We start from the raw sequence: 11,074 nt of genomic DNA, 5'->3' as shown, positions 1-11,074 counted from the left end.
CAAATCTTTTATGTCCCAGCATGCTTTGGGATCTTCAGTGGCCCTTTCACGGAATCCTTCATCATAAGTTAATGCTGCCGCATCCCCCACCATTCATCTAGCTTTCAAAATATTGGCTTGGTAATTAGCCAGTTGCCAAGCCCTATCAGGGTAAGCAGCAACCACCAACCCCATATAAGACATGTACGTAGTTAACCAATTATCAAATGTACACTCTACGTCTACTGCCTTATCTTTCTTATGACGCGGTACAGGCTTAAACTTGGAACTGCCGCAAACCCCGCCCACCTGTTGGGAAGGGAGGGCAGAAATTATCTGTGCTCCTCTGTTAAAGTTGGAGCCTCTTGGCCAAAGTGGGCAGAACCATCTGGATTTGAGTGCTCATTATTGACTACTCATCCATTCCCTCAAATCTTTGTTAGAGAAGTAAAATTAAATTTAAATTTTCTTTTCTCCACCCCGATCAACTTTCTCTCTCTGATGTCTGAGTGAGGGACATGATATAAGATGGCAAGAAATCAATGCTGTGGTATAGGTTGCAATTCCAATCACACTTATGTGGTAATGAGACCCAATGAATTCATGAGTTTTATATCTGAGTAGATATGCATATGTTTGTAGTCCTAGATGCCTTTGTAATGCACCCAGTGAACTTCATGGATGAGTTCAGATTTGAAACCTTGAGCACAGTTACAAGTCAAAAATAAACAATGGCTTTTAGGATAAGATAATGTAAGATAAACAGAAAGAAGCTAGCAGGAAAAATAAGAGTTAGAAACTGGGGGGGGGGGGATCATGTCATATACAGCAACAGAAAGAAATGGTGTGTTGAGTTGTTCCTCCCAGTTGCCTACAGAGGAGAACAAGGGACCTTTCCCAGTATAACCCTTGTTTGTTTACCAGTTTATTTCCCATTTGCTTTCCTTCTATCTTGCAACAGTATTTTGGAGCATCTCCAGCATTCACCAGAAACTGTTTAGTGAAGATGCCAGGCATACTACTGTGGAGTGGGACGCCACAGTTTATGTGCCACAGAGAATGCTGATAAGGCCTCACAGTCCTGTTGGAGACTGCTTCTCATGGAAATCTGGAACCAAGGTCCCATTTCCTATCTGTTCAGGGAGCAGAGAAGACTTCTGGTCAAAAATGGAAGACAAGAAACAATGTGTTTCCTACAATATGTGTCATTCAGTATCAAAGAACCTAGAAAGCAATTTACCCTCACATACACACACAATTATCCATAACACTATCATTTGCTCATACGGTGAAATCTCCAGAGACTTTGAAAAGGGCAGGAGGAAACAGTCAGTAAACAAGTCTGAAAGAGGTTATGAATATAACATGTGCCATTGGAAGCTTGGATTAAGTGCAAGAGGCTGGCAGGGCCATATCAGACACACTTCTTCTTTTACCTGTTATAAGCTCGATGTAAGGAAATAGGTGCAAGGCAGCTCATATTTAGAAATAAGATTTGAGGGAAGGATGTTAGGAAAAGCATGGCTACTGCTTCTTCTGCCTTCCATTGTATCCAAAGCAGGTCCCATGAAATGTCTCACAGATGATCCCCTACCTATACCACATGAATGGCACCAGCCAGGTGGTCTCCTCATTGGTGAGATTACGTCTCAGATCATTTACTTTTTTCATGAGGTTTTGTTCAAGGAACATCCTACTCAGAACCTCTTTGATATTCCAGAGTAAGGATCTTCCTTTCTTGATCATTTAAATTGCATGAATTGTGTGAATTTAGAGTAAATAAGGGGTAGTATCCAATGTTGTAATGCTTTGTTTGTGTGGAGAATCCACAGAAGTCAAAGCATGTTATATAGCATTCATGGAAGTCAACTCTACATGTATATTATGCACTGGAAAGAGAGAGAAAATATATTGACATATTTTTCTCAAGAGATCACAAAGAGACTATGCATTACAGATGACAAATCAAATTATTTTCTGTAAGAAAGTATAACTAAAGGTTTGGCTGGCGAGAATGGTGATACTTGACTAGGGAATCAGAAACAAATGTAAAAGGAATTCTTAATCCTGTTCAATTCAATTTCTCATATAGATTAATGGGGTTATACCATAACAGCTTCATGCATTGGAGATACATCTTTTGAATTAGGAAAAAAAAGTCTATTGTCATGGTGGTGACCAAGTCCTAGCAGAATGAATTTCCTTTGGCTTTTGCTGCAAATGAATTCAACTCAATAACAAACAGGAATTACTAGGTTTATAGAATAAGGAATTTGTGTATTTTATATTCACCTTTTGAATTAATGAGACTAACATTATTGACAGTGTCGTTACCAAGTTCTACCAGCATATTTTGGCCTTGGTGTTTGCCATAAATGACATCAACAAGAATCCCAAGATGCTACCTAATGTCACACTTGGTTTCCACATCTCTGACAGTTTTTATGATGCAAAGATGACCTACCGCACCACACTGGATCTGATCTTCAAGTCAGATAGTTTTAATCCCAACTACGAATGTGGGGCACAAAAAAACCTCCTAGCAATTATTGGAGGACTTGGATCTGACACTTCTTTTCATATGAGGTACATCACAAGTCTCTACAAGATCCCACAGGTATTATGTACTCAGGGGTATGTGGGGATAGCAATACTCAATATTTCTTTCTATAGATATTGTATGTGGTGTTTTTTTTGTTTCAGTATCATGTGGCTAGGTTATTCATCAATTTGTTTATAAATTTTCATCGATGGTAAGAGAGATTGGGGAGCCAGAAAGAAGCAATATTAATGACAAAAATTAAAATTTTGGGAATAGTATTAGCTTTTGATAATTTGATAAAATTAGCATAGAAGTGTCCTTCACTAGTTCTCAGCAATTGCATACAACTTCAAAAGTGGATATTGCATCAGCCCAATCCTAAACACAGCCTCTTGAAACAGACTAAACCTACTAGCCATTATTGGAGGACTGGGCTCTGACACTTCTTTCAATTTTATGAACATCTTAGGTCTATACAAGATACCACATGTAGGATATATGCATGGGTGCTGATGGTGATAGTATATTTTTTCTATATTTACTACTTGCATAATGTGCAGAAGAATGAATTAGTGACTTGGAATTTGGTTGTACCTGCAAATAAAATGACATTTCAAAATTCAGCCAGAAAAAGACCCTATCTCTCACCAACCTCAAAAATTCTTTTGGAAAATATATTTTCTCATGCAGAAGTTCCTAACAACAGCCTTCTGAAAAAGTAAACTACTCCTGACTTATCTTTGCAGTACAGTGGTACCTCGGGTTACATACGCTTCAGGTTACATACGCTTCAGGTTACAGACTTCGCTAACCCAGAAATATTACCTCAGGTTATGAACTTTGCTTCAGGATGAGAACAGAAATCGTGCTCCAGCAGCACAGTGGCAGCAGGAGGCCCCATTAGCTAAAGTGGTGCTTCAGGTTAAGAACAGTTTCAGGTTAAGAATGGACCTCCGGAACGAATTAAGTACTTAACCCGAGGTATCTGTATGTTTTCTTACAGCTTACATATGGCTCATTTGCCATAGATGAGACCAAAATAATGGAAGTTCCTTCCTTTTACCACATGGTCCCAAATGAAAACCTTCAGTATATGGGAATTATATGGTTACTTCAGCATTTTAGGTGGACCTGGGTGGGGCTTGTTGTTGTGGATGATAACAGTGGAGAGCAATTCCTAAAAATACTGGAGCCATTGTTTTCTAAACATGGAATCTGTTCAGCCTTCACCAAAAGAATCCCACAAGAAGCTCGTATGGAGGAGTTCATAAATCAATTTTATGATGCAAGTCCAATTGATGTATCTTTCCAAGATCATAAAGCTGGTACAATTATCATGTATGGAGAATCTTTGACAATTTTACGGCTGAGAACTTTTATGCATTCACAAGATTCAGGAAATACAGAAAACCCATTATTTGGAAAGGTGTGGATTGTGACAACCCAAACAGATTTTATATTAACCGGTTCTATAAGAGGATGGGATTTTCAGATGTTCCAGGGTGCCATTTTATTTGCTATTCACACAAAAGAGGTTCCAGGTTTCAGGAAATTTCTTCAGAATATAAAACCTTACAGGACTGAAAGAGATGGTTTCCTCCAAAATTTCTGGGAGCAAGCATTTGATTGTTTATTTTCAGATCCAGGTATGCCTGTGATGGACGATGACACTTGTACTGGAGAGGAGAGGCCAGAAAGTCTCCCTGCAGGTCTTTTTGAAATGCACATGACTGGACACAGCTACAGTATCTATAATGCTGTTTATGCTTTGGCTTATGCTTTGCATGCCATGGACTTTGCTAGATCCAAACATAAATCAAAGGTAGTTGGTAGGAATGTCAAACTTCAATCTCTGCAGCCTTGGCAGGTAATGTCTCTTCAGCAAATGCTTCATAGTTCAGTGAACAGTTTGGTACAGATTGAGAATGCATTGCTTTTTCCCCTTCTTGGATTAATAATGACAATATTCCACATCTTTCTCATTTTAAAAAGTGGATTTACATTTCATTTCTATGAATGAAATTGGAAAGGAAACCCATTCTGAAATCTTCAGCATTCTTTTATTCTGTCTATATTTATTTCCTTTTTTTCAAACAGCTCCACCACTTTCTTCAAGGCATCTCATTTAACAATTCAGCTGGAGAAACCATGTCCTTTAATGATCAATGGGAAATAAGTGGTGGATTTGACATCATGAACTTCGTCACCTTTCCCAACAATTCCTTTCAGAGGATAAAAGTTGGAAGTGTTGTTCCTTTTGCTCCTGAAGGGAAAGTATTCACCATTAGTGAGGATAGAATTATCTGGCACAGATATTTTAATGAGGTATTGTTTCTGGGGCTATCTTGGTGAACCCATTGGGCTGAACTATGAAGCCCCCATGATCTGATCTTGCAATGGTACATAAACTCTAAAATGAATTCAATGATTCCTTTCACATTCAGAAACTAGTAGCTACATTTAAATTCCAGATAATGCTGCTCCTATTTGGAATATCATTTTACCTTTTCCATACATAGCTAATGAACTCTGAACTTTAATTCACTTCGTAGACACCTAAAGCAGGATTGTGTTTTCCTGAAATCATTGTCTTGTCCTTGCTTGTCCACTTCCTTTGCTCCATTACTGTGCTCTTGCAGTGCAGTAATAATAATAATAATAATAATAATAATAATAATAATAATAATAATAATATATTTCTACCCTGCCCATTTGGCTGGGTTTCCCAAGCCACTCTGGGTGGCTTCCAACAGAAGGTTAAAAATACATTAAAATATCAATCATTAAAAACTTCCCTAAACAGGGCTGCCTTCAGATGTCTTCTAAATGTCATATAGTTGTTTTTCTTTGACATCTGATGGGAGGGCATTCCATAGGGCAGGCACCACTACCGAGAAGGCCCTCTGCCTGGTTCCCTGTAACTTTGCTTCTCTCAGTGATGGAACCACCAGAAGGCCCTCGGCGCTGGGCCTCAGTGTCTGGGCAGTACGATGGGGGTGGAGATGCTCCTTCAGGTATACTGGGCCGAGGCCGTTTAGGGCTTTAAAAGTCAGCAACCAACACTTTGAATTGAGCTCAGAAGCATACAGTACATCAGCCCTGAATTTTTTACAACCATGCTACTTCAGCAGAGGTTATATTGTCATCTGTCATGGATGCTTTATTTGAGATCCTTGCATTGCAGGCAGTTGGACTAAATGGTCCTCATATTCACCTCCAACTCAACAGTTCTATGAGTGTATCATTCATAATGGTGTTCTTGCATGTTACATTTGACAATGCTGGAGCTCAATGGTAGAGCATATGGTTTCCATGCAAAAGACCCCATGTTCAGTCTTTATCATTTCCAGGTTTAGACATTACTGAGTTTGATGTGTCAAAGATCTGAGTTAATACATGATAGCACTGTAAGGTCTTCTGCATATCTCCTTTACAGTGGTACCTCGGGTTACAGAATCCGCTAACCCAGAAATAATAATAATAATAATAATAATAATAATAATAATAATAATAATAATTTTTATTTATACCCCGCCCTCCCCAGCCAAGGCCGGGCTCAGAGCGGCTTACAAGCAATAATAAAAACAAGTTAAATGATTACAACTTAAAAACAAAATTAAAAATACAACATTAAAATATTGAAACATTAAAATATTAAAATGTAGCCTCATCGCAGGAGGAGAAGGAAAAGAAAAAAAGAAAGAGAGGGAGGGAATCAAATTGGCTCCAAGCCAAAGGCCAGGCGGAACAACTCTGTCTTACAGGCCCTGTGGAAAGAAATCAGATCCTGCAGGGCCCTGGTCTCATGAGGCAGAGCGTTCCACCAGACCGGAGCCAGAGTTGAAAAGGCCCTGGCTCTGGTTGAAGCCAATCTAATTTCCTTAGGGCCCGGGACCACTAGGGTGTTGCTATTTATGGACCTTTAGGCTCTCCATGGGGCATACCAGGAGAGGCGGTCCCATAGGTACGAGGGTCCTAGGCCGTGAAGGGCTTTAAAGGTCAAAAGCAGCACCTTAAATCTGATCCTGTACTCCACTGGGAGCCAGTGCAGCTTGAAAAGCACTGGGTGAATATGCTCCCATGGCAGAGACCCCGTGAGGAGCCTTGCTGCAGCATTCTGCACCCGACCCGCTGGAGTTTCTGGAGTACCTCGGGTTAAGAACTTTGCTTCAGGATGAGGACAGAAATCGCACAGCAGCGGCGCGGTGGCAGCGGGAGGCCCCATTAGCTAAAGTGGTGCTTCAGGTTAAGAAGAGTTTCAGGTTAAGAACGGACCTCCGGAACGAATTAAGTTCTTAACCCAAGGTACCACTGTATTTGAAAAAAACCCAACCCGATTTATATTCCACTTAACTCCAATAATCTCTGAGTGGTTTACAAAGATATCAAACAAAGATCAGTTAATACTAAAAAATCAAACGACAACTAATAAACCCACTGGAATAAAACCAGAAAAACTCTATGTTCTAGAAGTTCATTAGGGGCATCTTGAAAATTCTACTGCTGGTAAAAAAACTCAGCCATGCCAGTATGGAATAAAGCAGAATAAGTAATGAATGTGGGTGTAATTATTAGAGAAATATGACTATTCAAGTCCCTCCTATTCTGGCACATCACAGTAATACCTCCTGACACTTTTAGTCACATTGATGACCATCTTGATAAAAACAAAAGCTTCAAGTTTCATTTTGTTCATCATAATGTTGACATTCCAGTACGTATTCTTCTGAACATTTTCAGGCAACTTACGTACAGGCCATAGCTGTCAACTTTTCCCTTTTCTTGCGAGGAATCCTATTCAAACTAAGGGAATTTCCCTTAAAAAAAAGGGGAAAGTTGACAGCTATGGTACAGGCAGCTCTATGGTCTCTACCATGATAGTTTGAATTTTACAAAAAGTAATGGAAGAGGAGGAACAGAATGCTAATTAAATCAAAAAATCTACACATGCACAGGCATCCTGAATCTATATATCATAGATAATTTCATTTGGTTTGAAAATGTGGCAGGGTTGTCTCCATTGCTATGGTATGTCATCAGTAAGTAAGAAATATATTTCTTCAATATCACTAATTCTTTAAAAAACAAACAAACACATTTATATGGACAGGTGGTTCCTCTTTCTGTGTGTAATGAATATTGCCACCCTGGTCATCATAAGAAAAGGAAGGAGGGTGAACAATTTTGCTGCTATGATTGTGCTCCATGTCCAGAGGGGAAGATTTCAAACCAAACTGGTAGGTCATGTCACATTGCCATAACAAAGGGTAAAAATAATTTGCTGTATTCAATGAATTGACACTCAGTTGGAACTCCCCTACCCTATGCTTTCAGATATGGAAGACTGTTTCAAATGCCCAGAAGATCAATATCCAAGCAAGAATAGAAATCAATGCAACCCCAAAGTTATACACTTTCTGTCTTATGAAGAACCTTTAGGGAAAGGCTTAGCTTCAGCTACGGCTTCTTTTTCTTTCATAACAACCTTGGTGTTTGCTACCTTCATTAAACATAAAGAGACCCCCATAGTCAAAGCCAACAACCGAGACCTCACCTACATCCTCCTGGTCTCCCACCTGCTTTGCTTCCTGTCTACTTTTCTATTCCTTGGCCAACCTGGGAAAGTGACCTGCCTTCTCCGACAACCAGCTTTCAGCATCATCTTCTCAGTGGCTGTTTCTTGTGTGTTGGCCAAAACCATCATTGTTTCTCTAGCATTCATGGCCACAAAACCCGGATCTAGAATGAAGAAATGGGTGGGGAGTAAAGTGTCCTATTCAATTGCTGTTTCTGGTTCACTTCTTCAAATGTGTTTTTGCACAGTGTGGCTCTCAGCCTTTCCCCCATTCCCTGAATTAGACATCCATTCAGTAAATGAAGAAATCATTGTTCAGTGTAATGAAGGGTCCGTCACCATGTTCTATTGTGTCCTGGGCTACATGGGTCTCCTTGCCATCAGCAGCTTCATTGTGGCATTCCTGGCCCGCAAGCTACCTGACAGTTTTAATGAAGCAAAGTTCATTACATTCAGCATGTTGGCATTTTGCAGTGTTTGGTTGTCCTTTGTTCCAACTTACCTGAGCACCAGAGGAAAAGGCATGGTGGCTGTGGAGATCTTCTCCATCTTGGCCTCCAGTGCTGTGCTACTGGGATGCATCTTTTTCCCTAAGTGCTACATCATTGTGCTGAGGCCTGAACTAAACAGCAGGGAGCAGATAATGAGGAGAAAGAATTAAGAAAATCATCCTCTTTTCTCCAATCATATTGCTTTTCATGATGGGCAAGTATTTTACATACAGATCAGCTGCAAGGACTGTGGTGTAAAATAATACATAAACTGTGGGCAGACAAACCACAGGCAAACAAATTGTAGAATACCAACCCGCTATTTATTCTATTTACTTAAATTTAAGAACAGTTCCTTAAGAATGTCAGAATGCAATCAGTTACAATGGGGGCTAGAGCTTAGCCAAGTGATCAGAGGACATAGCTTCAACTGAACTCTTCCAGTATGGAAGTGTGATCTCAAAAAAGGCACTGTGTTTTGTTAAGCAGAAATTCAACAGTTGCTGAAGGTGCATTGGACCTCATTTTCACCCTCCATTCCCTTAACCCCTTCTCTCTCTCTCTCTCTCTCTCTCTCTCTCTCTCTCTCTCTCTCTCTTGAAATTGTTCCCTTTGATCTTAAATATGATATGATCACATCTTTTGATGGAAAATTATACTCTTTTACATACTGAACTGGATAAGTGTACAACTATTTCATACAAGTAGTTCCACAAAATTTGTGTTTTTGTTTTTAAGATAGAGAAATGTTCCGGTAATCTCTATGATGTTGTTACTGCAAATGCCACATTTTAACATTTGGTGAGAAAAAAGAAGCTGGCACTGAGTATCCTTGATTATCCCCAGAGAAAAAGCACTGCACAGCTCTCATAACTCTTAAACAAAATTGAAGATTAAATAAAGCACTACCCGCCCTCTTCTTAATTCCAAGTGTTGTGCTGTTGAGATTGGCAGTGTCCTCACCCCATTTATGACACATCTGGCGGGGGATTTCAGAGTTTTAGGGGAAGGGGCAAAAAGATATTGCGCCATGGCAATGGCTATTATTGACTTCTTTTTTTCCTAATGGTGATCTGCATTAACACAATAAATGTATTTCTTTCTGTCTATCTGTCTGTTGATTGACCATTTGATATAGACATGATCTTTATATTTTTATTGCATCAACTAGCTATTGGAGCGAAAAGCAAAGCAATAACTGTCATTATTATCCAAAGTGTATATAACCCACCCACTGTCTGTGTGAATCTGCAGGCTGCGTTAATCTGTAGTCCTTACTCACACAAGCAAAGAAAGCAGGGATGGCAGGCACCATCCAACAGCCAATCATTGGCATTTCCAAAGCCCTATTCCTTTACTCCTATAGTTTGTTAGTAAGACATGTTAGCAAAATCACATTATGCCAAGTGATTGGCAGGAGGGTAAGATGAAACTCTAATTCTAAGACAGAACCGCCTTCATTGCAGGACTATCATTGCTTGGGTTATTTAGTCAAGTTACTGGCTTTACCAAAGTGTGTCACTCTCCTGATTTAATTGGTTTTTCAGAGATACAGTGGAATCTCGGGTTACGGATGTAATCCATAATGGAGGCAAGTCCACAGCCCGCAGCATTCACATCCTAAACCGCTGCGTCTGCTCAGGGGCTGGCGCGACCATTTCCCGTGGTCCGCAACCCAAAAACACATAACCTGAAGCGTCCGTAACATGAGGTATGACTGTATAAGGAAACAAAATTTCTTTTTTATTGCTTCATGGCATACAAGAGATATTTGTGGACATTTAGATGTCACTGAATCTTTGATCTTGCAGGCAGGAATCGGCAGAAGTTGTTGTCCAACAACAAAGTGCCAAATTAATAATGCACCTGCTTTAGGGAATAGAGAAGACTTGTGGACTGTTCCATAAAGATGAAGAAACTTTTTCCCTACCCAAAGTATGACTCAGTATCAAATCTCAGAAGAAGCAATTATTTCTCTCTGCAATTATCCAAAATATTATAATTTGCTCACCTTTCTGAAGCTTCTGGTGCATTCTAGAAGGCAAGAGAAAACAGACTGAAAGTAGTTATAAAATAACCCCTTATGCCATTAGGCTATGATTAAGTGCAATAGGCAGGCAGGTCTGTCTATGACATGTTCTCCTTCTTGAATCTTGGACCTCTAGTATTGGCAATTTCACATAGGATGCAAGTTACGAATTAGGGAATTTATAGAGTCAGAAACTCTTTTCTGCCAATATGTTAGAAATAGCAGTGCTGATGCTTCTGCTGACTCCCCTTGTGTCCCAAGAAGAAACTATGAAATGTCACACTGGTGATCCCCTCCCTGTTCCACATGAATGGTACCAGCTAGGTTGCCTCCTCATTGGTGGAATGGCTTCTCATATCTCTTATATAGTCAACCAGGTTACTTTTGAAGAACATCCTTCTCAGAACCTGTTTGACTTTCCACGGTAAGAATTCCTCACTCCATCTGCATTTTATAAA

The 11,074-nt window shown here is 39.8% G+C and overlaps 1 protein-coding gene across 1 annotated transcript; it reads left to right on the top strand.

Annotated features, from left to right (window-relative positions):
- Positions 1–1,545: 1,545 nt before the first annotated feature.
- LOC128399132 (vomeronasal type-2 receptor 26-like) lies at positions 1,546–8,757 on the top strand. Its single transcript, XM_053360389.1, has 6 exons — positions 1,546–1,700; positions 2,305–2,596; positions 3,525–4,388; positions 4,619–4,846; positions 7,632–7,758; positions 7,856–8,757. The coding sequence occupies exons 1-6, from the start codon at positions 1,546–1,548 to the stop codon at positions 8,755–8,757; spliced, it is 2,568 nt and encodes an 855-aa protein (XP_053216364.1).
- The last annotated feature ends 2,317 nt before the right edge of the window (positions 8,758–11,074 follow it).

This window comes from Podarcis raffonei, chromosome 13 (assembly GCF_027172205.1).
Source record: "Podarcis raffonei isolate rPodRaf1 chromosome 13, rPodRaf1.pri, whole genome shotgun sequence".
In the NCBI taxonomy this organism is placed as follows: domain Eukaryota; kingdom Metazoa; phylum Chordata; class Lepidosauria; order Squamata; family Lacertidae; genus Podarcis; species Podarcis raffonei.
Note: the sequence above shows the minus strand (reverse complement) of the source record. Positions and strands in the feature narration are given on the sequence as shown.

Coding starts and splice junctions, on each gene's coding strand:
- LOC128399132 (XM_053360389.1), top strand. CDS start 1,546: ATGAAATGTCTCACAGATGATCCCCTACCTATACCACATGAATGGCAC. Junction 1,701..2,304: donor AACCTCTTTGATATTCCAGA/GTAAGGATCTTC, acceptor CATTATTGACAG/TGTCGTTACCAAGTTCTACC. Junction 4,847..7,631: donor GGCACAGATATTTTAATGAG/GTATTGTTTCTG, acceptor TTATATGGACAG/GTGGTTCCTCTTTCTGTGTG.